Source organism: Epinephelus fuscoguttatus, linkage group LG15 (genome assembly GCF_011397635.1).
Source record: "Epinephelus fuscoguttatus linkage group LG15, E.fuscoguttatus.final_Chr_v1".
Classification (NCBI taxonomy): Eukaryota; Metazoa; Chordata; class Actinopteri; order Perciformes; family Serranidae; genus Epinephelus; species Epinephelus fuscoguttatus.
This window is the reverse complement of record NC_064766.1, coordinates 11,560,581-11,582,999: the sequence shown is the minus strand read 5'-3', so window position 1 is coordinate 11,582,999 and position 22,419 is coordinate 11,560,581. Positions and strand designations below refer to the sequence as shown.

Here is a 22,419-nt window from a genome sequence, read left to right as displayed (position 1 = left end):
GGAAGGCCAGATTAGAGTTTGTCAAAAACCATCTAAAAAGCCTGCACAGTTGTGGAACAGCATACTATGGACAGATAAAACAAAGATCAACTACCAGAATGATGGGAAGACAAGATAAGGAAGAAGGGAAGGAACTGCTCATGATCCAAAGCACACCACCTCATCAGTGAAGCATGGTGGAGGTACTGTTATGTCATGGCCATGCATGGCTGCCAGTGGAACTGGTTCTCTTGTATTTATTGATGATGTGACTGCTGACAAGAGCAGCAGGATGACAGCTGAAGTGTTTGGGGCTACGTTATCTGCTCAGATTCAACTAAATGCTTCAAAACTCATTGGACGATGCTTCACAGTGCAGATGGACAATGACCTGAAGCATACTGCAAAAGCAACCAAAGACATTTTTAAGGCAAAGAAGTGGAATGTTCTGCAATGGCCAAGTCATATCATCTGACCTGAATCCAACTGAGCATGCGTTTCTCTTGCTGAAGCCAAAACTGAGGGCAAAACACAAGCAGGAAGTGCAGACTGCTACAGTAAAGGGCTGGCAGAGCATCACCAGGGAAGAAACCCATCATCTGATGATGCCTATGTGTCCAACACTTCAGGCAGTCATTGACTGTAAAGGATTTGCAACCAAGTATTAAAACTGACTGTTTAATTGATGATTATGTTAGTTTGTCCAAATACTTATGAGCCCTTAAAGTTGGGGGACTGTGTGAAGAAATGGTTGTAATTTCTACACGGTTCATACTACATTTTTGAAAAAAGCCTTAAATGAAAGCTGAGAGTCTGCACTTTAAGCAGGTATTCATTGTTTCATTTAAAACCCATTGTGGTGGTGTACAGAGCCAAAATGATGACAACTGTATCATTGTCCAAATAATTATGGACCTGACTGTATTTGCAGTCCACTTCACAGTTTGCGGTCTGGAAATAGAGCCAGAGTGAGACATCTTCAGCTTTTATACCCATCTTTGGCTCTCACGACCTGGGCCTTCTGAGCCAAAGCCTGAGAGCCAATGACCAGCTGTGACCTGACTGAGAGCTGAATTGACCAATGGGTGTCCAGATCACGTACAGTGGAAATACATATCAACCAATTGCCACCGAGATTATGCTTTTTCAGTCAGGACATGATACAATTTTAGTAACAATTCATAAATTTCTCTGTAATACAAACACAAAGAATGAGTGTTGTAACAGCATGAGATGTTGACATAATGCAACACAAAGAAAACAGATGATTACAGGGATTATGTAATGGCAGGAACAAAGAGCTGAACACATAAATTTCAGATATTGCTAAAATATTTATTTCAAAATACTGATGAGCAGATGCTGTTAGTACTTCAAGTGTACTTCCTGTGTGATGTCTCTGTATGTAACCATTCTTTTATGGTTGTTCATATGAGCCACAGGTTAGACCTCTCGTGAAGGTTATGACCTTGAGCAATTGTTTGCATGCTGCAAGCTTTATCTCAATGAGCGTATCTTTCCCAGCACAGTGTGGCATCTCTCGCCACAGTTTGTTATATTTCATAATAATATGTTCATGACAAAAAGGTTTATTTAGAGTAAGATGGAGTTGGTAAAGTTTTCATATCTCGACTGGCAGACGGTGGAGCTGCCTTGTGATTAGATTTGAAAGGCCATGCAGAGGACATTAGGTGCTGCACAGGTTTCAATTTCCTTTCCGTAGAGAGGAGTCTTAGCGAGGCAGAGCAGGGCGTATATCTGTGTGTGTGGCTTCATGTTGCCACGGCTCACATGTGCTGTTGTATGTGTGGTAAATCCTCCTGACTAAAGATGTTTGGTTGCTCGTTACTTCTCCAAATGCAAGTGTCACATTTGAAATAAGGAACTCTTGAACACCACATGAATCTGAGTGTGTCATTACAAATAGTTACAGAGACAAACAGTTTCTTCTTTCATATTCAAGATTTATGACAGGGAGGCATGTATAAAGTTAAGTTCAAGTAAAACAGTTAAGTGACAGTGATTAAGGTGACACCGGGGTCAAACTAGAACTTGCACACACCAAACAAACCCTAATAATTTAGCTATATTTTTCTATATTTCACGCAAAACACAAAGTATTACAGCTACACAGGCCCAAGGAGCCACATATAGAGAAATATTCATCTAACAATATAAAACATCCTGACTTCAGTAACCCCACGTGTCCACAATCTTTAAAAACGCTACATTTTGTTTCTGCCTTTTAGCAATAAGTCATTTTTATTATAATCTTGTAACTGAAACTGCTTGTAGGATTAATAATCTGACACCTCATTTGTGTGATAAGAGCATTCAGGGGGGACAAACTTCTGGGAAAAACTCTTTCAACAAAATACACAAGTATGAATATGTGTTCCTGAAATTCCTGGAGAATGCGCTGCACACACTGAGTCAAAACTGCTCTCAGTAAAATGCATCTTACCAGATAACAGTGATGAAAAATCATATCTTAGTTGGTGGATAATGGTCGGTGCCTCATTGTTCATGTGAATATTGTGTGTAAAAACCACTGTAATGCAGAAACAACACACAAGAATGAGGCGATTTGCTTCATGGTGAATGAAATAAAAAGACAGAGGCAATCCTGCTCAATAAAAATAATTTATTTACAGTGGCATGAATCATAAATTAACGAGCAGCATTGGCAAAAGCAACATTAGAGTCGACAGCTTGCATAAAGTCGTGTGAACGTCTGGACTTCTGCATAATAAAACACTCTGCATTAACTGTATGTACTGGACTGTGTCACCGCTGAGATATTTACTATGAACATCACGGCAGAGAGGATACTAATACAAAAAATCTTTTAATTTGGGGAACACCTCTCAATGTCAACTGCCAGCTGATCACAGACAAACTCATGAGGAACTTTAACATAATATTCTAAAAGGGGCAATGAGTTTGTTTTCTTCATCAAAGCACAAAGAAAAAAAGTCTGCCTCTGTGGCCCAGTAGTTTGACTCAGTGATTATTTCTCCAGTTTCTTAGATGTCTGTCATTTTAAATCCAAACTTTCCAACCTGCACTAGTTGTATAAAATAAAAACTCCCTGACACTGTTGTATAAAGACACATTTCAGCTAGATAAGGCTATAAAATCTCCCTGTCAAGCTACAAAACTCATGGTGGCATATTTGCACAGCACTACATGTACATGTTCCTGTCAGCTTTACACATCCTGATGCAGTTATGATGCAACAATATCGGAGAAATATTATTTTTTTTCTGTTTGCATTGTTGTTTAATGCAGACCAGTATCACCAGTGCGATCTTAATCCACTGTGTGCAGGATTAAAACATTGACAGGTTGATGCCATCTAGTGGCAGAACAAAAAACTACACCTAGAGACACATTATGACTACTAATTTTTTTTTTGCATTTTTCTACAAACAAGAACTCCTGCCATAAGAAATAATTTAAAGATGCTATAACCCTGGAAAATATCCTATGTGTAGTGGCTTTAAATAGAAAAAAATGGAATAAGATATATTTATTAAGATATTATTTTTTTAAAAAAGTAAGATCTCAGTAAAATATAGTTTAAACAGTCACGTCACGCCATTCCAGTTAGTCTTAGTTTTTACATTTCTTCTATTTAGCATTGTAGTTTTCCCTCCTTAGGTGCATCCTGGGATGTTTTTGTTTGACGTTTGGACAATTTCAGACCATATTATTTAGGCAAAGTCTTTCTACAGCTACAACACTTAACATTTAAGAACTTTAAGCTTCTCTTCTCAAATGAAAAATTAGTTGCTGTTTTTTGTCCAATTTTGAACTATCTAAATATTTTGTCAGAAATAGGTGCTTCATTTTATTAGTAGTACATTCCAGCGTTAGGACTAGATCACTACTTGCATCCCTGACTATGTTATCAGTGTCAACTACAGGCCATCTAAAGACACGCTGGTCAAAGATTACTTAATGCCCCTTTAAAAAACAAAAAATACAGTGTTAGTGAGGGAGAGTCTCCCTGATACATTGCATGGTGACAAGGTGCAACAATACAGTTAAACTACAAAAAATAAAAATAATTTGCACTATTACAGCCCACACAGTATTAGTGGAATTTCCATGAGCTGATTCGTAGGTTAAAACAGGATGTTGTGTGTCGCTTTTGGGGAGGAGAAAAAAAACCAAACAAAAACCTGACTGTCTAATTATTGCACCTAATGAATAAAGTGGTAAAACACTCAGCAGTATGTGACACATATAACACACCTGTAAACCTTACAGTTATACGCCAGACAGAGAATCACAGAACTAAGGCATTATGCTTTGTGTTTTGCATCTTAAGGTGTTTCCATGAATAACAGGATTTTGCAAGTGTTAAAATGTTCAACTACAAATCAAGAGAAGTCTTCAATATATATGTGTATACCGTATAAGTGAAAATCAAGAGAAAATAATTCACTTTCATCTAAAACATAAGGAGTTACTGTACATGAGTTCCGCTTATGATTGCCTCAAACCTTTGCAGAGAGTTTGACATTCAGGATTTTTCCATGGCTTACATTTTCTGCTGGAGGTTTTCTAGAAAAATATTTGCATTGAAAGCTAAAAGGACATAAAGAAAAATGTGATCAACGCTATTAAAAAAGTCAGTTTGCATTTTCACATTATTCTTTTGGGAAGAAAAGTAATCTCATTGTTACAGTGTGTGCTAATTAGATTTCTGGACCATCTGAATTAGAGAAAAGCGGATTCAGGAAATTGCCAGTTACAGTTTGTTCTTAATTATAAGCTTATACATGACAGCACCTCATAAATCCAGAGAGCACCTTCCAAACTGACTTGATTAAACTGTTCCCAAAATGCTAGAGGTCCAGTCTGTAGAAGTCAATATCACTTTTGGGGATAAAGGTTCTGGGTGACCTGATCTTCTTTGTGAAACAGATTTAATTCAGCAGTTAGTCTGAATACAGGGACCAGGTGAGACATTATCCTTGGTGCAAAACCTGACATCCTTCCCAGACTGGTTTGTATTTGCATTCATCACCAGTACATAGAGTAGGTAGAGACTGTCTTGTCATTCAAAAATCACAGACTCACCCACAGAAAGACCCGACACAACAGACAACACACTTTTGAATTGTCCTTCAGGATGACGGAGAGCTTCAGCTAAATGTCTGTGATGCAAGGGCGACTCCTGCAGGCCGGTGCATTGCAACCATGAAGTGTCATTTTAAAAAGAATCACAGTAGCATGACGTTTTATTAGTTGTACACAGATTTTTAGAGGCGAAGCTGCTTTGGAGGCAGAAATGATTTCATTGGTTGAATCTCAGCTAGCAAAATAGCATAGCTCGCTGATTTTAGCAAGGAAAGCCAGTTAGCTGGCATGTTGACAAGCCAAGGTTTTACAATGGCCATATGATGATGAAAAATACGTACACAGATTAAAATATTCTGTTAACATTTTGACCAAGTTCCATCTTTCTTATTAGAGTAAACCAAATTAATTGACTTGCATTCACCGAGGTTTCATTTAACAGATGAAATATTTCTGCTCTCAGAGAGATGTTGGACTAAAACTCCAAACTGCTGTTTTGCATTATCACATAAAGAAAAGAGTGTATATTAAATCTAAGTATGTACACTATCTATACACATTCACCTTCATTCAAAAAGTCATTAAATAGGGATACAGCTCCCCTGTAACTACAGCAGTTGAAATATATTAATTTTAAAATCGACATCAAAATGTACCATTTTGAGAGATTTTCTTAAAGAAAGATATCCTTGATTTTTTTTCTTCATACAAAGAATCTCTAGAACTTCTTTAAAACTATAAATACCTGTAAAATATTTTTCATAAACCTTCTCATTCGCTGTTTTTAGCCAGGCTCTGAAATAGAACCGTAAAAGATAAAATCCAGAGGTTTCATTTATGCTTGTCAACCATTCATTTCTCCAGTGTCAAACCGTTGTCTCAGTTTCACACACAAACGCGCACACAAAAATGTACTCTCTCATATATATATGGTTGTCCTTTCCCTACAGTGCCTCAGAGTTGGCTGGTGTGACAGAAGGAGCAATGTTTCCTCACGTGTCCTCAGCTCCTTGGTGCTTCTCTGTGAGCTGAGCTGAGCTGAGCGGAGCTGAGTAGGCGTCAGCGTTTTTGTACTGGCTTCTGTGTTACCTTGTCTCAAACACAGCCGGGGTCAGCAGAAATTCTATGAAAGACAGAGACAGAATCACATTAATTGGGGGGTAGCTGGATTTAGTAAGAAGTAATTATGCCACTTTAGTCCAATTCCTCAGGAGATGTCAGATGACTAGAGTCAGGTTTAGGGTGGAATTTTTCCAGAGAGGCAATGAAAGGGGTCCAGATCTTTTAAAAGTCATCCAACTTGTCCTTCAGAGCAAATCTGATTCTCTCCAAATAGACAGTATTAGACAAGCCATTAAGCCAGTGACAAACTGAGGAGGTTTCCAGTGTTTTCCAGTGCCGGAGCAGAACTTTCTTAACAGTTATAAGGCCATCAGCAATAAATTGTCTTTAGGGCTTCCTTTATGTGTTCAACGCCTCTGTTGTCAAAAGAACCAGTTTTAGAATGTTTCACGGTGTGCTTATGTGTGGGCTTTTCTATTTTGTTGGCTTCTAAAACATGTTTTAACAAGTAAACAATCTAGTTTGTGTGGCTTTAAAGGAACTACAATTAAGAATTCAACTGTTCAAATAATAAGTGGTGCTTACTTTTCATTATGGTTTCCCATTCTATTTCCTATACTCTTGTGCGATTGCCCTTAAATTTCCATGACTGTAAGAGCCAACTGTTGAAGAGTAACAAGGTATTTATCTAATGAAAACACCCTTTTTTATAATTATGGGAAGTAATTCAAAGAATGACACTATCTTAGTTTCAGCTACCCAAGCCCGAGACCTGACAGCAATAGAAAAGTTAACTCACGTTTCAAAATTTAACATGAGATGATGCATTTTGTATACTTATGTATTCCATTGGAGAACAAACAAAACTAAAGAATACTTTACTTAAAAGGCACAAGTTGCCATTAATAAAACATCTGCTCTATAAGTGATAAATTGTGTGAGTGTTTCTTTATTCAAACAGGGACAATCCACAAGAAACATTAACCTTATATAAAACGACAGATGTAATGAGGCCATCCGTAGTCCCTGGATCATCGATATGGTAGTAGATAGCAATGCCATGGCCAAGTTGTAGCATGTCAACTGAGAACTAATTTGGACCTAAACTTGAGCCTTGAGGTACACCAAATTTACAATTGCTTATGGATGACTGCTCGTGCAAGAAACAGGGTTGATTTAACGAGAACCAGCTCAAGACACACAAGACATCTATTGCACGTCTGTCCGTCCTGGAAGAGGGATCCCTCCTCAGTTGCCCTTCCTGAGGTTTCTACCATTTTATTTCCCCATTAAAGTTTTTTTTGGGGGGAGTTTTTTCTTATCTGCTGTGAGGGTCCAAAGGACAGAGGGATGTCGTATGCTGTAAAGCCCTGTGAGGCAAATTGTGATTTGTGATATTGGGCTTTATAAATAAAATTGAATTGAATTAAAGGTGATTCTGTTGATAACAGCCTGATAGCTTTAGTTTTGTTATACATATTTTAAGTATATCAAATACAAATGACTATGCACAACACAGAGCAGGTATTCAATTCTTCTCTACTATAAAGAAAACACTGTGTCAAACACTACAGTACAGAGTATATAGTAAAGAAGATTCTTATATTTTTTTGCTTGATTGTGATAGTGACAGACAGGGGAAAGAGAGGGAATGACATGAAGCTTAAGGCCTGGGCTGGACTTATACCCCGTATCGACTTGGCCTTAGTTTCGTATGCTACCTGGCAAGCTACCAGGGCACTCCAAACCGTTCAAATCATTTACTTACAGAACTGCCTTCACCCTCTTGCGTCAACATGTCAATTCCCGCCAGCTGCTCCAGGATCAGGCTGTCGTCCCTCACCTGTATCAGAAAAATGACAATGAACATGAACACACCTGCTGAAAATGTGTTAACCCCCCTGAATACTGACAGTAATTATTAAGGACTTGATCAGGAGTTCATCTTCCCTTCTTTTGGCAAGCTCATTGTCAGGAAACAAGAACAACTGCTAAAAAGGTTACTTGTGAAAACTCATGTTGCATGTTCCAGAAAAAATAATTTGTACAAGTGATAAATGTCTTCATTATATATATTGAAAAACAAAGCATAAAGACTTTTAGGTGCCTCTGCCTTTAGTTCAGGAAAAACAATCCAAATCCAAATGATCCTAAAACATCAGTGTAACAATGAGCATACCACAATCAATGTACATATAATGATAAGAATGATGAATTATCATGTAACAGTAAATAGCAGGCAGTAAATAAGCTTATCTGAAATTCACTCACCTGCTCTGTATTATGGGAGCCCATCTGTCCTGACATCAGGTTCATGTTGCCACCACTGCTGGCCATGTCTCCCAGGTTCATGGTGTTGTTGCTGTTGTACATTCCTCCACTGGGTTGTGTGGAGTACTGGGACTGGGACTGTTGGGGGTACACACTGGGAGGAGGCAAACTTGAATCAGTTAAAATGAGTAATATTCACAAAAAGACTGCAGTCATGATGATGAAAACTTTACACTGATGTTACCTGTTGCTGGTGGAGATGTTGGCAGCTTGGGGCCATCCGTTGAGGTCAGAACCCGGCGGGTAGCCTGGTGCTGTTCTCTGGTTTGGACCCTGGGGCTGGGTTTGGCCCTGGTTCTGTTGCAGCATGGGACTTTGGCCCTGCCCCATCCTGGGGGACAGCAGGGGGCTCTGCGGGGTCGTAGTCCCACATGGAAAACCTGACACTGGATCCTGGTGTTGCTGCTGCTGGCTCATTCCTGGAGATTGGAGCGGTTGAAAGGGTCATAAGCACCATGGGTGGGTACAATAACCAGAGAGGGAACTAACAAGACCCTAATGTCTAAAAACTAACTAGTAGCTTTTACCTGTAGTTAGTATGTTACTCTACTTCTACTCTACTCCACCAGACATTACACACAGACAAGACAAATGAGAATGATCTTGCCTCTAAGTCAGAAGAAATAAAGAGATACAATGTCAACCAATAACCTAAAGAGATGGCAAGTAAAATATCTGCAACAGTCAGCCTGTCAATCTCTGTCAAATTGCCTTTGGTAAGGAAATTAACTCTTTAATGCCTCAAACTACTATACAAGATCCTCAGGATCCTGTTCTGTCCTCACATCAGAAACTTGTAAGCTAAATTTTAAAACAGAAGACACACCAAGTGGACAAATAAAGAAAAGAGAGGGAGCAGTGCCACCGCCAGAGCTATTTCCCTACAAAGTGACCACATATAGTCTCCTGATTGGTTTATGACAGGGTTAAAATCATGGACAAAGAAAGAAGATGAAGTGTTAATGTGAGCATAAAAGCAGAAACTCTCAACATTGTTGATTTGCACACAAAAACAAATCCAATGGAAGAAAACATTTTAATCACATGACCCAATCAACTTAAAAAGGACAAATGATTACAACTGAACAAAGATGATTATTTTTGATTGCCGCCACAACAACCAAAAAAGCGTCTACATTGCCCATGAAGCACACACAGACTACAGCGACAGCGCTGCTGTGCTCGAATTATATACCTGAACTGGTGAACTGGTAGGCACTGTGCTGTGATGGAGGACTCATTACCCCGCTGTACTGCCCGCCTACATTTCCCATCATGCCCTGGCTAGCCAGATGATGGCTGGGGGAGAGAGGGGAGGAGAAGGGGCTGGAGGAGCCGGGATGAGGAGGAGGAGGTGGAGGAGGAGAGGGCAGGCTGGTACCGTAGCTGGACGCCGGGTAGGGGAACTGCTGTGGGTTGCCCTGTGGGAGCCGTGGGTTGGTGCCACCCATGGGCATCGGCGTGGGAGCGGCGCCCCCGCTGGGCATGTTGGGTGGCATGTTGATGCCCTGAGTCCGCATCATCATGGCACGCTGCTGGTGCACGTGTTGTTGCTGCTGCTGCTGCTGCTGCTGCTGCTGCTGCTGCTGCTGTTGGCGTTGGCGTAGGTGGTTGCTGAGGTACTCACGTTGACGCTGGGCCAGCATCTGGACGTTGAGGGTTCCCTGCAGGAAGAGACAGTGAGGTGACGCTTGCATATAAGAAACCAGGCTGCAAAGAAGACTCTAACTAATGTGTGATTAATTTTATTAATACTGTATGTAGTCCACTGTACTTGAAAAAGCAAGAGTCAATGATGGCTACCATACAGAGGTGTCACTTCAACTGCGATGGAGGATATTTAAATGGTGTTAACAAATGAGGTGCAATAAGAGAGTGAGAAGGAGAGATACACACATGCATATATAGACTGACCTGGTTTGGTACATTGGATCTTAGAGGTAGATTCATATTAGACACTCCACTCATCTGGTTCACCATTGGCTGACGGTTCTATGTGGGGGACAGACAGAGTACTTTATTAATCTCAGTGAAAAATGACAGGAGACAGCAACGACCAGTCAGACATAAAGACACATTGAGTTTCAAAACACCCCCTTGACATGTCATGCCAATTTATTAATGTTGAAAAGAGCTTACAGTCAGTCTAAATTTGATCTGGCAGGCTTTTCTAATGAACAGAAAAATCAAAGTTTTCGTTTTCTGACCTCTTATGGTGTAGTAATTTATCAAACTGATAAATCCAGGTTAATTAACTGCTCCTCCACTGCCTCCAAATTAATTTAGCATGTGTGTGTATCAGTCCTGCTTCATACAGCATTGTTTCAGTGTTAAAACCGTCTGTGATACCTTAAATGTCCCATTAATGTGTCTGCAGATGGCAGGGGTATGTTCTGAGTTTTCTCACAGACTTTGACTTCACCGTTTCCCCGCTGGCACAGACAGAAATGTAAAGATGGAAGTGTAAAAATCATGTCTCGCATCTGAACGTGCTGCTAATCATCAGTGCTATTTTAGGTGTTGTACACAAGCTGTTGTCCCTCAACTCTCCACCAGGTGGCAGTGTAGACTTAATATGCTGTTATTAAATATGATAATATGAGTGTTAAGAGTGAGAAGTCCTTCCCTTGTGGTGAATTTCAAAATTTAGGGCTAAATCACCTTAAGATGAACACTGTGGTATGTATTGGGGTCCTCAGACACAAATGACCTTACATGTCTGCATTTATTCAAACACATTAAAACATAAAGGTCCTCTATGTACAATCACAAAGAGGAACATTATGGGGAAATGGGGTCAGTCACAGAGGCTACAGTCTGTGTATTCAGTCATCTTTATGACTGAGTGTATGAATTGGTGTGCATGTACATGTTATGTGTGTTCTTTGTTAAGTGTCTCAGCAGCAGGGAGTTGCTGATGAAGACAGAAAGCTGAAGCACGTTTGTTCCTTTCTGGCTGCTGCTGTTTAAACTCAGTGAACCCTGTTGGCATTGCGGCATGCTCTGTTGCATCACATGAAATAAGAAAAAAGAGCAAAAGGAGACAGCTTTGTTTTGAATTTGGGTGTCTAAGACGTTAATGTCTTTTTCATGGAAATGAAGCTCTTGAATGGGGAGGAAAAAAGGATTCCAGGTGTGTCGAGATCCATGAGTAAATTTACTAGAATAGTGTCTATGTACAGAGAGAAAGAGACAAAATGTGTGCTTTTGATTGTATTAATAAGGGCAGAGCCTCACCATAAACATCTGATTTAAATCATACTGACTGATTTAGCTCTAACAGATCACAGCACTCCATAAAGATAAAGCCGTCAATACAAAAGAAAATCAGTGTAAAAATGAAAAATGTTCTCTGAGTTGCGCTGGATGCGTTCTTAGACCTTCAATATTTCATCACAACATTTCAAACAGGCTGCATTTGGTTGGTCGGTTGTTAATTTGACTCAACTCACTGCATTAGCTGTGTTGAACCTTCCAATATTTTATGACACACCTCTGCTCGATGACGAGCTACACCACTAGAGTTTTCCTCTTTGTATCCACTTCTCCATAAAGGATACTTGTCACAACTAACAGTGGCCACTGTACGACCAGCACGTGGTCACTTAGTCACCAAGCATCCAATTTCACCCACTGTGTTGTAATAATAATAATAATAAAATTTATTTGAAAAGCACCTTTCAAAACACTCAAGGTCACTGTACAATAGTAAACAAAGTAATAAATAGCAATAAGGAGAGACAACACAGACGAAACAACACAAGAAAAAAAAGAAAGAAATGTACAGTGTAATCATAGAGAGTATGCTAATATGAACAGGTGAGTTTTGAGTGTGAATTTAAACAGTGGAAGAAAATCAATGTTGCGGATGTCAGGTGGGAGTGAGTTTCAGAGTTGAGGAGCAGAGCAGCAGAAAGCTCTTGCCAAGTGGGAGGAGACAGATAATGAAGAGAAGAGGCCCCGGGACAGAGCCTTGGTGCACACCTGAAGTAACGGGGGAGGGCTGGGATCTGAAGGACTTGAGCTGAATGAACTGAACTGATTGTAAAAGCATTATGAACTTTGTGGTCAATAAACATCACAAAACAGGAAGAAGAATGAGATTAAATATTTGGTGCCGCCTACCAGCTGGGCCTGGAGTCTGTGCTGCAGCTGGAGCCTCAGGTTGTTGGGCTGTGGCGGCACTCCTGGATTAGGCCCGCCTGGCCTCATCCCAACCGCTCTGGGCCCAGGCATCCTCATCATTGGGGGGTAACCAGTGGGCGCCATCCTCTGTGGCCCCATGTGGCCGCTCATAGAGGGGCCGTGGAACCCGCCGTCAGGAGGCATGCCGCCATAACCTGGCTGGCCGCCGTAGTGTTGACTGTACAGGAGAGGCTTCATGTTGGCCGTTGGGTCCGAGGAGCCAAGGTACTGGTCCTGGTCTTGCAAAGAACCCTGTGATAAGGGGAGATAGGATGTGAATGAGAGGAAATCACTCAAAAGCTAGTTTTGTTTAGTTTTGTTAATAAGCATAAGACAAGTTTTTCCTCAAAATCTCCTGTTGTATTGTGTGTAAATTTTCACAATTACATACAGTCTTTCATATTTAGCTACATATTTAAAAATGAGGCACTGAAATTAACAAGCTATCACACATTGTTTTATAAACACTGAAAATATAAAGAACAGGATTAAAAATGGAGTCCATTAAAATACTTTTCTGTGAGTGAGTTCTTATTGTTCTGCAGACAGATGATTCCTAAAGTCACTTTGAAGGGCCTCACCTGTCCAGCCAGCGTTGGAATACCCAGCATCTTGTCGATCTCCTCCAGACCCTCATAGTCCTTCAACACTGAGCACAGCTGGTTCAGAAGGGCTCCTTCATCTGGCTGGCCCTCGGGCCCTGTTCCACAACACCTCATCCCGTCCTCCTGGGGAACGCTGTACGGTGGCCTGGAAGGTAACTTGGTATTATTGTCACACCACACTCAAGGATCCCGACAGAGCCCAGTAGAACTGCTGCTCAAGTCTTATTTTCATTGGTTCTTCTTTTAGGCTTTGGGATGGATGGAATGCCATACCTGCTTTGGTTTCCATAGGGATCCATAGCCATCATTCGGTTTGGCCATGGTGCGGTCTGATTGGGCGGAGGTTGTTGATGAGGGTAGGTGGGGTTTGCCATTTCCATCTCTGAAAGGAAGAAACAGCAAAAATGTCAGATCAGCTTTTCATTTGATTTGATTTGACTTTCTTTCTGTCTTGCTCTTCCTTCTCACCATTGCCCATCATCTGCATGTTGACCATGGCTCTGGATCCAGGCAGGCCTCTAGTGGGCAGCGCAGCATTCATGTTAGGGACCATCCGACTTGGTCCAACCCCTTGGCCCATCATCGGCCCTGCAGTACCCCCTATGGGCCCCTGGGGACCCCAGCCCTGCTGCATAGAGCCCCGCATTGATCCATTACTCAGCATGCCTGATTTGGGGAGAACAGGAATAATCAGATTTTATTTTTCATACAACAAAGAGTCTTAAAATCCTATTTTTTGTGTGTGTTTGTTCAAAAGGTTGCATCAGACTGACAACAGTATTTTACTATTTCTTTTCCTGCCTAACCTGGATTGGCCATTGCAGCCTGGTTTGCCATGCCTGCATGGGTTGCCATCATGCCTTGCTGCTGTTGCTGCTGGAGTAAGGAGTAGGGACTGTTGTTCCTGTGCTGAGGAGGAAATGGCCTGCCAGCGTTGGGGTTGGGGCCCATACCGCCGTCCAGGGACGAGCTCCTGACTGGAGGGGCACCTCGACACGGCTGGCCTGGCCTGGCACTGTTAAAACCTGCCGAGAGGAAGACGTTTTATCTTGTTGTTATTTGTTATACACAGTGTTGTACATAGCCTTAGACAAAGATATGATAACGAAAGTATCCTTACTCTACGAAAGCTCAGTGAGGCAAGTGAAAAAACAATCTGGTGATTCTTTTTCTAAGTCTGATCTAAATTGTTTTGTCTTCTGTGTTTATGACATAAACAGGTGAAAAAAAGGTTTTGCCAGGATAATCTTTTAGAGTATTTGGTGTTTTTTGGTGAAAACAGGTAAAACAGTGCACTACTATCCCATGTTGTACATTGGAGTAAAAGGATTCATGTTTTCTTTTAAGGTTAGCTTTAAGTTCTCCGTGCACTATTAATACATCGTACATATATTGTATGTTGGCAAGTTATGTAACATCACTGTCATGTCTTTCTTTTGGCTAGAAATGTATTTTAATATGGACTAATCTGCCTTTGAGTCTTAATCAGAACAGGGGTAGTGGTGCACATCAGCCTCTTGTGGCCAAAATGAGTATTCCAACAACAAACACTTGCAAAAATGATTCTGAGCAAAAAGAAAGAAAGAAAGAAAGAAAGAAAGAAAGCCTGTACATTTTTTCACATAGCAAAACTTAAATGATGAAAAAAAAGATTATCCTCCAGGCACAAACACACTGTTGCAGACATACTTGTGGAGCCGATGGAAGGGAAGGCTCTGTGCTGGTTGGGGGGGCTACTGCTGCTGCTTTCTGTCATCTGCAAGATGTCGCTGATGATGCTCTGTTTGTCCACAGAGGAACCAGGTGGCACAGAGGAAGAGGAGGACGAAGAGGAAGCTGGTCTTCTGACTGGTGGCTGGCCTACAAACAGCTGCTGCTGGCCGCCGCTCTGCAGGTCCTCCAGGAGGTCCTCCAACTCCAACGTCTGAGATCAAACACAGGGAAAAAAACAGGATAAGAACTTCAGAAGTGGCTAGATATCCTGCTTTTTTTATTCTTGAAAAATGTAGATTTCTGTCATAGGATGTGGAGCCTTGAGCCCGGCATACCACTGAACTTGGCATACAATTTCAACACCTTTTCTGAACCCAAATCCACACAAAGAACTGTCACTGTGCATGTGATCCTTAATTTAAAGCTCATGCAGTATCGTCATGATCAGAGAAAGCTTTATATTTTACTGCTGGGGACAATGTTATATCTAAAACATGCTCTTGCTTTTGAAGACATTTTTGAAGGGTGGATGAGATGAAGGCTCTCTTACATGTAGGTGATGAAACTGACTTTGCCAACAAAGAGCCAGGGAAGCTTTCAGTTCAGGTGCCAACATCAAAAACATCTCAAGTATACTTTGAAGGCTTCAGGTGCTTCAAACTATTTCCTACAAGAAAATATTTCTATCTGTCATATAAAATATGCAATAAAAGTACAATGAGGTAATCTTTGTCTTTATTTTGTTGTTTAATAAACATGCAGATAAAAGAATATGTGGACATTATTAAATGGTACCACGGATAAAGAGCAACACTTACATATAAAAATCAACAAAACTGTGAAAAGAAACTTTCATATAATGACAACGTGAGATCCAATATTCACATCCGATAGCAACTTTGAAAGAAATCCAAAACCTCCCTTAGTATTGTAATTTAACCTGCCACACACACACACACATGCGCACACACATTTACACACAACACTGACACAAACGGTTTCCTCTGGCCGCTGGCTAATGAATAGAGGAGGAGCTAAAAATAAACTGCCAGCACTAATGAGGTCATGTGTGATGTACAGTAAGACACACAGTCAGTGCTCTGTGTAGCCGGGGTGTATAAGCACACACAAACACACACACTTGGTGTGAACGCAACATGGCCACACATCAAGGGCATACTTTGAAATGGGGATGTGAGAGACATGGAGCCCCCAACTTTTTAAAATCAAGTTTCTGTTGGACAGGTAAAGGACCTACAGTGTAGCTAGTCTATGTAGAGCTAATATCTCTTATATATACTGTTAATACAATATATTAAATGTCAGATGGCCACAGGAGTGTTTCACAATCCCCCACTGGTTCTCATGTTGTGTCTCAAATCTGATTGTCATTTTATAGCCTACATAAAAAGATGTAACTTTGAAAATTAGCTCACTAACTTTAGCTTTTACTTCTCATGTCTGATATAATATCCGTTAGATAGCAGGTAGCAAGCCTGAAATTTGCCGCAAATAAAAATAAAAATTTGCTTGAAAAACACTGAGGATTGTAGGAGTTAACTTGTGTTTGCAAACACTGTTTAGTTTCCAACAGCTGCCACTAGATGTTAGTAAAGAGCCACACCATACTTGTGGTTCCTTTAAAGGCACACATCACCCACAAAATGACCATTTGTATATCAATTAGTCATGCCGTGCAACGTTGGATTGTAAAGAGACTATATTTAGAGAGCAAGGTTCAACTAAATTCCTCTTTGCATTGTAGAAAATAATGAAAGCAAAGTCAGATTGAGTAAAAAAAGCACGGGCATGAGAGGATGGGATGAATTAGAAAACATATACTGTGTTAAACATATTCTTCACTCGGAATCCAGTATATCCAGTAACAGTTTTTTAGAGTAGACATTGCCTTGTGTCTTCACCTATGCTCTATTTCAAACTGCACAATTTGACTGAAAGAAGTGTTAAGTTTTGAAGTTGTAAAACTTAATTTGATGTTCAGTGAGGTCACAGTCTTACTAATACACAAGTAACGCACAGATGTGCTTTTGAGCAGCTGTAAGATGTATTTTGACACACAGTTACACACTAAGAAATTATACACACACTGTCACATGCTGACTTTCTCACACACATACTGTGATACCCATTGGCACAAATATGCTGTAATAGAAATGTTCACACTATGAAATGTACAGTATGTACACAGTCTTGCACAAACACACAATTTGTGACCCGGATACACACTTACCTTCACATGCTCGTCTGCACTCACCTCTCTACACTCTACAGAAGTAAAGCACACACACGTGCTCTTCCTCATGGTTTTTAATCTTTAATTTATTCTTTATTTCTTTAATTAAATTCTAATTTTATTCCTAATTTAAAGGAGTTCTATACAACACTAAGAGCATTATTATAGCAGCACCTATTCGCTATGTAAAGATAAAGCAGAGTAATGCTACCTCTGTGTGTGTTAAAATCTGAGCTTCTCTGTAGTTTGTTGTGGTCAGCCAGTCAGACTGTGCATGCTTGTTAATGCATGTCCCTGTGTGTGTATCCCACTGGCTAGCTAATTGCTATCGCTCTGCACTGCGCTAAAAAAAGCATTGCACCCACACCCCAATTCCCCCCAGATCTCTGTCACTACTGTTGCTGTTGTTAGTGCTGTTCACGCTGTTGGCACCATTAGCTGCTGGCACCATTAGCTGCTGGCCACTGGCTCAGCTACCTCCATGTTGAGAGCCATGTGCCGACAATCTCTGAATCACGTGTACGTTATGAATATGATATAGAGCTCCTGTAAAGCTCTTGTTTGCAAATGTGCTGTGTAATGTGTCATTTGATTTATGCATGCACATAAGAAGACAAACACACGCAAGCTTGCTCGCACTCTTCAGCCCTGTTGACCTTCGTTTCCTGGCTACTTTGTTCTTTGCTTTGTCTTTCTGTTTTTCCTGTTGTGCTCCTTATTCTGGTAAACTGGAATATCGTGTCAACAGCTGTAACCTCAGATGAAAAAGCACATTCTTGGCACCATCACGACTGGCTTAACAAAGCGTCACCTTATTCTACAAACTACAAATCAAGCCATCCAAGGTGGGAGCTGCTGAATGGCTACCTCCCCTCCGGCAGTGGCCTCCGCTGCCCGGAGGCACAACTATTGGTTGGAGTGACGCCTGAGGATGTGAGACTTTTGAACCTCAGCAGTCCTCCATCAGCCCCTTCCTGGAACTAACTTCAACTATGTCAGTGCACCTGCGCTTTCAAAAGGAACGACAACACTCAGAACTGACTACACTTTGTTGTGATTAAGCTAAGCAATAATTGTAAGAGGAGTAGTGCTACAGTGTGAAATAAAGGTGCTGCTGAAACCAAGAGTTTGTTTGGGTTTACCACTAAAAATCCAAATGTAGACAACAATGTGTGTGTGCGTTCTCTCTGGTGCCAGACATCATCTTTTAAACTTTTAGGAGGTCTGTATACACATGTACATTTGCACACACAGTACAACACACACGAACATACCTACCAACTCTATTCCTGAGCATCTTGGGTGTCAAATACAGTCAGACATATACCTGTACAATGTTTCTGAGTTCTAGTTCCTGCACACTCTCTGTTTCCAATTTTCTCACTCACACATGCTTAAGTTTTAACAGTACTCCTCTGCCTTCCTTGCCAGATCATCTTGTGTTTCAGCAAGTGTACTAATTCCTGACAGCCTGCCATTGGCTGCCTAAAGAGGAAGTCAACACGCATCCGGCAGCATCAAACACCAAGTGTCAAAGCATTCTGCTTCTCACTTGAAGGTGTTTATGGGAGCTGTTAAGTACATACATATGTTAATTTGTTATGTGGATGGATTTCTTCATTATTTTTATTCACTCGGAACAGACAGAACTCTTCATGTGTAAGGGAAGGGATTCTGACTGTGATCATAATCTCTAAACAGTTATTGCCTACTCTTTCTGCTGGAATTTTTTTGTTATACCAATAAAGCAATAGACAATACATTTTCAGTTATACCAAATAGAGAGAAGCAGCAAATCCATTTGCCCAAACCTGTAAACCAGCAACTGGTTGTCCACTGACAACACTAACCATGAATATTACTGTCAACAACACTGACCTGGTCCGCCATGTTGAAACCCGTCTCCTGTTTCTCTGTCTTTATGTTGGACAGCTTGGGTCCATCACCAGGCTCCATCTTGATGGCTTTATCCAGGATCCCGTTATCGTCCCTATCCAACAGATAGCGAAGCAAAGCATTGTCTTTCTTTTTGGGGCTGCCGGGCTCCTGTTTTGTGCAGAGTTCACCTAGGGCAGCCATGTTATCTCCTGAAGCTGACTCAGATGGACCAATGGGGTCTTTTCCGGTAGCCTCAGCCGTTAGCTTGGCCAACTCCACAGGTGAGGTGCTGTTCTGCAGCAACCTGTGGAGAATTTTGTGCTTCTCCTTTAGCGAGCTGGAGTGGTTGTTATGCCCAGCCCCACCCACACCCCCAAGCTGGTCCTTACAGTTCTGGTCATCCCCCAGGGGCGGTGATGAGCAAGGATCAGGGGGCTCTAATTTGGTGGTGAGGAGCTGGAGCAGCTTAGTATGCCCTTTTGTGTTCAGAAGGCGATCTGGGCCGTCGCCAAGCTCCCCTAAGCTTCCATTACCTTCAAAGCTTTCAGGGTCCTCATCTTTCTCCTGCTCACCCTCCTGGTTTGGAGATGACAACAAGTCTTGCTGCTCCCCAAAAGTCCCCAACAAGTCTGCCTCTAGACTGGGATTGTTCTTGGCTTGCTGGCTCCCAGTGCTGCTGCTTTGAAGAGGGCTCTGAAGGCCAATATGCTTTCTGTCAGGTGACTCCGGATGCTGCCCCTCGGTAAGTCCCTGGGAAACCCTGTGGCCCTGGCTGAAGGCCTGCAGTGCACTAAGGGAGTTGAACCCTTGGCTGTTTCCTGTGCTGCTGCATACAGATGCTGGCGAGTGGAGTCCGGCTGCAGGAGAGAAAGAACCAGGGGGATGTTGAGAGAGGTGAGGGCTACTACAGCTGCTGCTAGCCGCCATGCTGGGGCTCTGGCGATGACGAGGAGACAACATGGCACCCTGGGCCCCTGAGGTGAAGCTGGGGCTACCCTGGGCTGAAGGGCTGCCCAGCTTGAGCGCTTGGCTCTTTTGTGATCCCTGAGGCGTGGGTGCCCGACCCGATACAGCCCCGAAACCACGTCCAGGGGCAGTGGAGGCTGTGGCAGAGTGGTGCGTATTGCTGGTGACACTGGCATCAGGAGATGGGGAGGGGGCACTCACACTGGTTGGGGTCATTGGTTTGGCCATGCCCTGGCCACCAGGCATGTCTGCAGTCATGCCACCCATATTCTCTCTAGAAGGATTAGAAAACAGACAAGAATCAAGCCTGCTCAAGGGGAGTGCTGGTTGTACATAGGCAGATCGTATGTGAGAATATGTGCAGATATGTAACTTTTGAAAATTCATACATCTGCACACATTACATACCTAGAAAAAGCTGCAGCTTGGTTACAAGGAAAAATGTAGCGAAATAGTTGTAGGTTTTATCATGGCTCAGTGGCCATATGCCGTAGCGATCCTAGACTCTGGGGGCGCCCTAGCAGAGAAGCACATCTGGGCCCTGATGGTTGCGCTGATGGTTACACCTAATGTTGTATGTATGACTGATGCAGGTAGCTGGCTGATTGTCCTGACTTTATCCAGCTGTCATACAGTGGCCAGAAGGGGCCCAACTTAAAGCCCATTTATGCTCAACCTTAGATAGGTGTACGGACTCTGACGAAGCCTTCTCTCTGTACTCTACATTCACGTCGTCCGTATTTGTGCACATTTTCTAAAAGCTTACAGATACAGACGAAATTCAGAAGTACCGCCTGAAATCATATAGGCAGTGTAGCATAGTGTAAGCCAGACACAACCATGGGACACGAAGACAATTCAAAAATGGTGAAATTAAACAAATCGGTCATAAAGCAAAAAGTTCACATCGCGATGTATTTAATAGACTCAGATACCACTGCTGTCTATGACACTACCTCTGTTAAAAGGTTTGTTATTACAACCTCCTCCACCGTTGCTATGTTTGTTGCTGTAAGAAAGTTTTGACTTGGCCCTCTAGTGGTTGTATCTGTGCCAACATAAAGGATCCATGGAAATATGAGGGCAGTGGTTACAATGTATGAAATGAATTAATCATACACAGAGGGAGTATGCTGGCGCCTGAAGGTTTCTTGGGGCTGCGGTGGTAAACTGTACAGTGCATTTATGGGAGTTTTAAGGGGGGTTATAATTGTCATTGCAAAAAGTACCAACAAGAGTGGCCATAGGTGGCCACTTTTCCCAAATTATTCGGAGGGCCCCAAACATTTGCCTGGTTTGCCTCACCTCAGTGCTCCTCTGGCCATATGGATATATTGCTTTTACAATGCCATGTTACCTGAGATTTTAGCCATGTTTAGAACAGATTCTAACTTAGAACAGAAAAAACTAAGATAAGCAGCTGAAAGGTAAACAAAAAAAAAACAACAAAATAAGCAAGGAAGTGGACCTGAAGGTTTTTTGGGGGGCAAACTACTGATTCCAGGCTCAAGAACTCTCGTACTCAACACTTGACTTGATTTAATGATTGATATAAAACTGTTATATTTCCAAACTTTTATATCCACCCCTTCGAAACAAGTGACACTAGTTATTAAAAAGCATGACCCAGTATTAAAGCAAACAGTGATATCCTCACTGGTCATTGTCAATAAATATCTAATAAAACTAGCAAAGGGCATTTTGTATTCAATAAAAAGACCACCACAAAAAGGTTAAGAAACTCATACAGTAGAACAGAGAGCAGCTCCGACACAGTGTACATAACTGAGAAAACAGAGTTGTAACAAGGCCTTAAGCTGTAACAGAGAGAAAGCCTTAAACATGGATTGGCTTGAGCTCCACACCAAACACACAAAGCTCTCATTGTGCTGAGTACTGGAGCGATAATTTTCAATGTGAAACTTGTGGAAGTAAAAAAGGCCAAGTTCTCGCCATTGATCCTTGAAAGCTCCGGGTAACAGTCCTGGCATTGTTTTCTGACTGCTGTCCAATTCCTGACTCTGAATGGTCATACTAAAGGCTGGATGCTGTTTGAGTCACAGTCGCTCCCGGTGGTGGGAGGGAGTGATGGAGGTACTGTAGACTGGACTGGCTGGTAGTGCTTGTGTCAGTTTTGTTCTATACATATGGCGGCGGTTCTGAATAAGAGGCTCTTTGTTCTTAATCCACATTGCTGTGTTCCCCCTTTGTCCAAATCAAGAGGAAACCACAAACACTGAGAGAGGACATGTGCTAAACACACAGACTGACAGGGGAAAGAGGAAGAGGGAGATATGCTGCAATTAACATTAAAGCATTATGTCTTAAAATGATACAGGTGAAAGGTCAGTTTTA

General features: G+C 41.7%; 1 protein-coding gene across 7 annotated transcripts in view; it reads right to left on the bottom strand.

Moving 5' to 3' along the window:
* Positions 1-2,608: 2,608 nt before the first annotated feature.
* The window catches only part of LOC125901885 (nuclear receptor coactivator 2-like), a 69,240-nt gene continuing 49,429 nt past the window's right edge, over positions 2,609-22,419 (bottom strand). For 4 of the 7 annotated variants that reach the window (XM_049597872.1, XM_049597876.1, XM_049597874.1 and 1 more), the window contains 13 exons: positions 19,099-20,338; positions 14,943-15,177; positions 14,060-14,278; positions 13,722-13,919; positions 13,527-13,635; positions 13,230-13,398; positions 12,589-12,900; positions 10,378-10,455; positions 9,659-10,127; positions 8,648-8,882; positions 8,404-8,572; positions 7,901-7,975; positions 2,609-6,193 (listed from right to left, as the gene is read on the bottom strand). In XM_049597872.1, coding sequence (XP_049453829.1) covers positions 6,182-6,193; positions 7,901-7,975; positions 8,404-8,572; positions 8,648-8,882; positions 9,659-10,127; positions 10,378-10,455; positions 12,589-12,900; positions 13,230-13,398; positions 13,527-13,635; positions 13,722-13,919; positions 14,060-14,278; positions 14,943-15,177; positions 19,099-20,338 — 3,520 coding nt within the window. In that variant the 3' untranslated portion in view covers positions 2,609-6,181. The remainder of the gene's footprint in view (positions 6,194-7,900; positions 7,976-8,403; positions 8,573-8,647; positions 8,883-9,658; positions 10,128-10,377; positions 10,456-12,588; positions 12,901-13,229; positions 13,399-13,526; positions 13,636-13,721; positions 13,920-14,059; positions 14,279-14,942; positions 15,178-19,098; positions 20,339-22,419) is intronic. The other 3 variants (XM_049597875.1, XM_049597877.1, XM_049597878.1) reach the window with 2 other exon arrangements.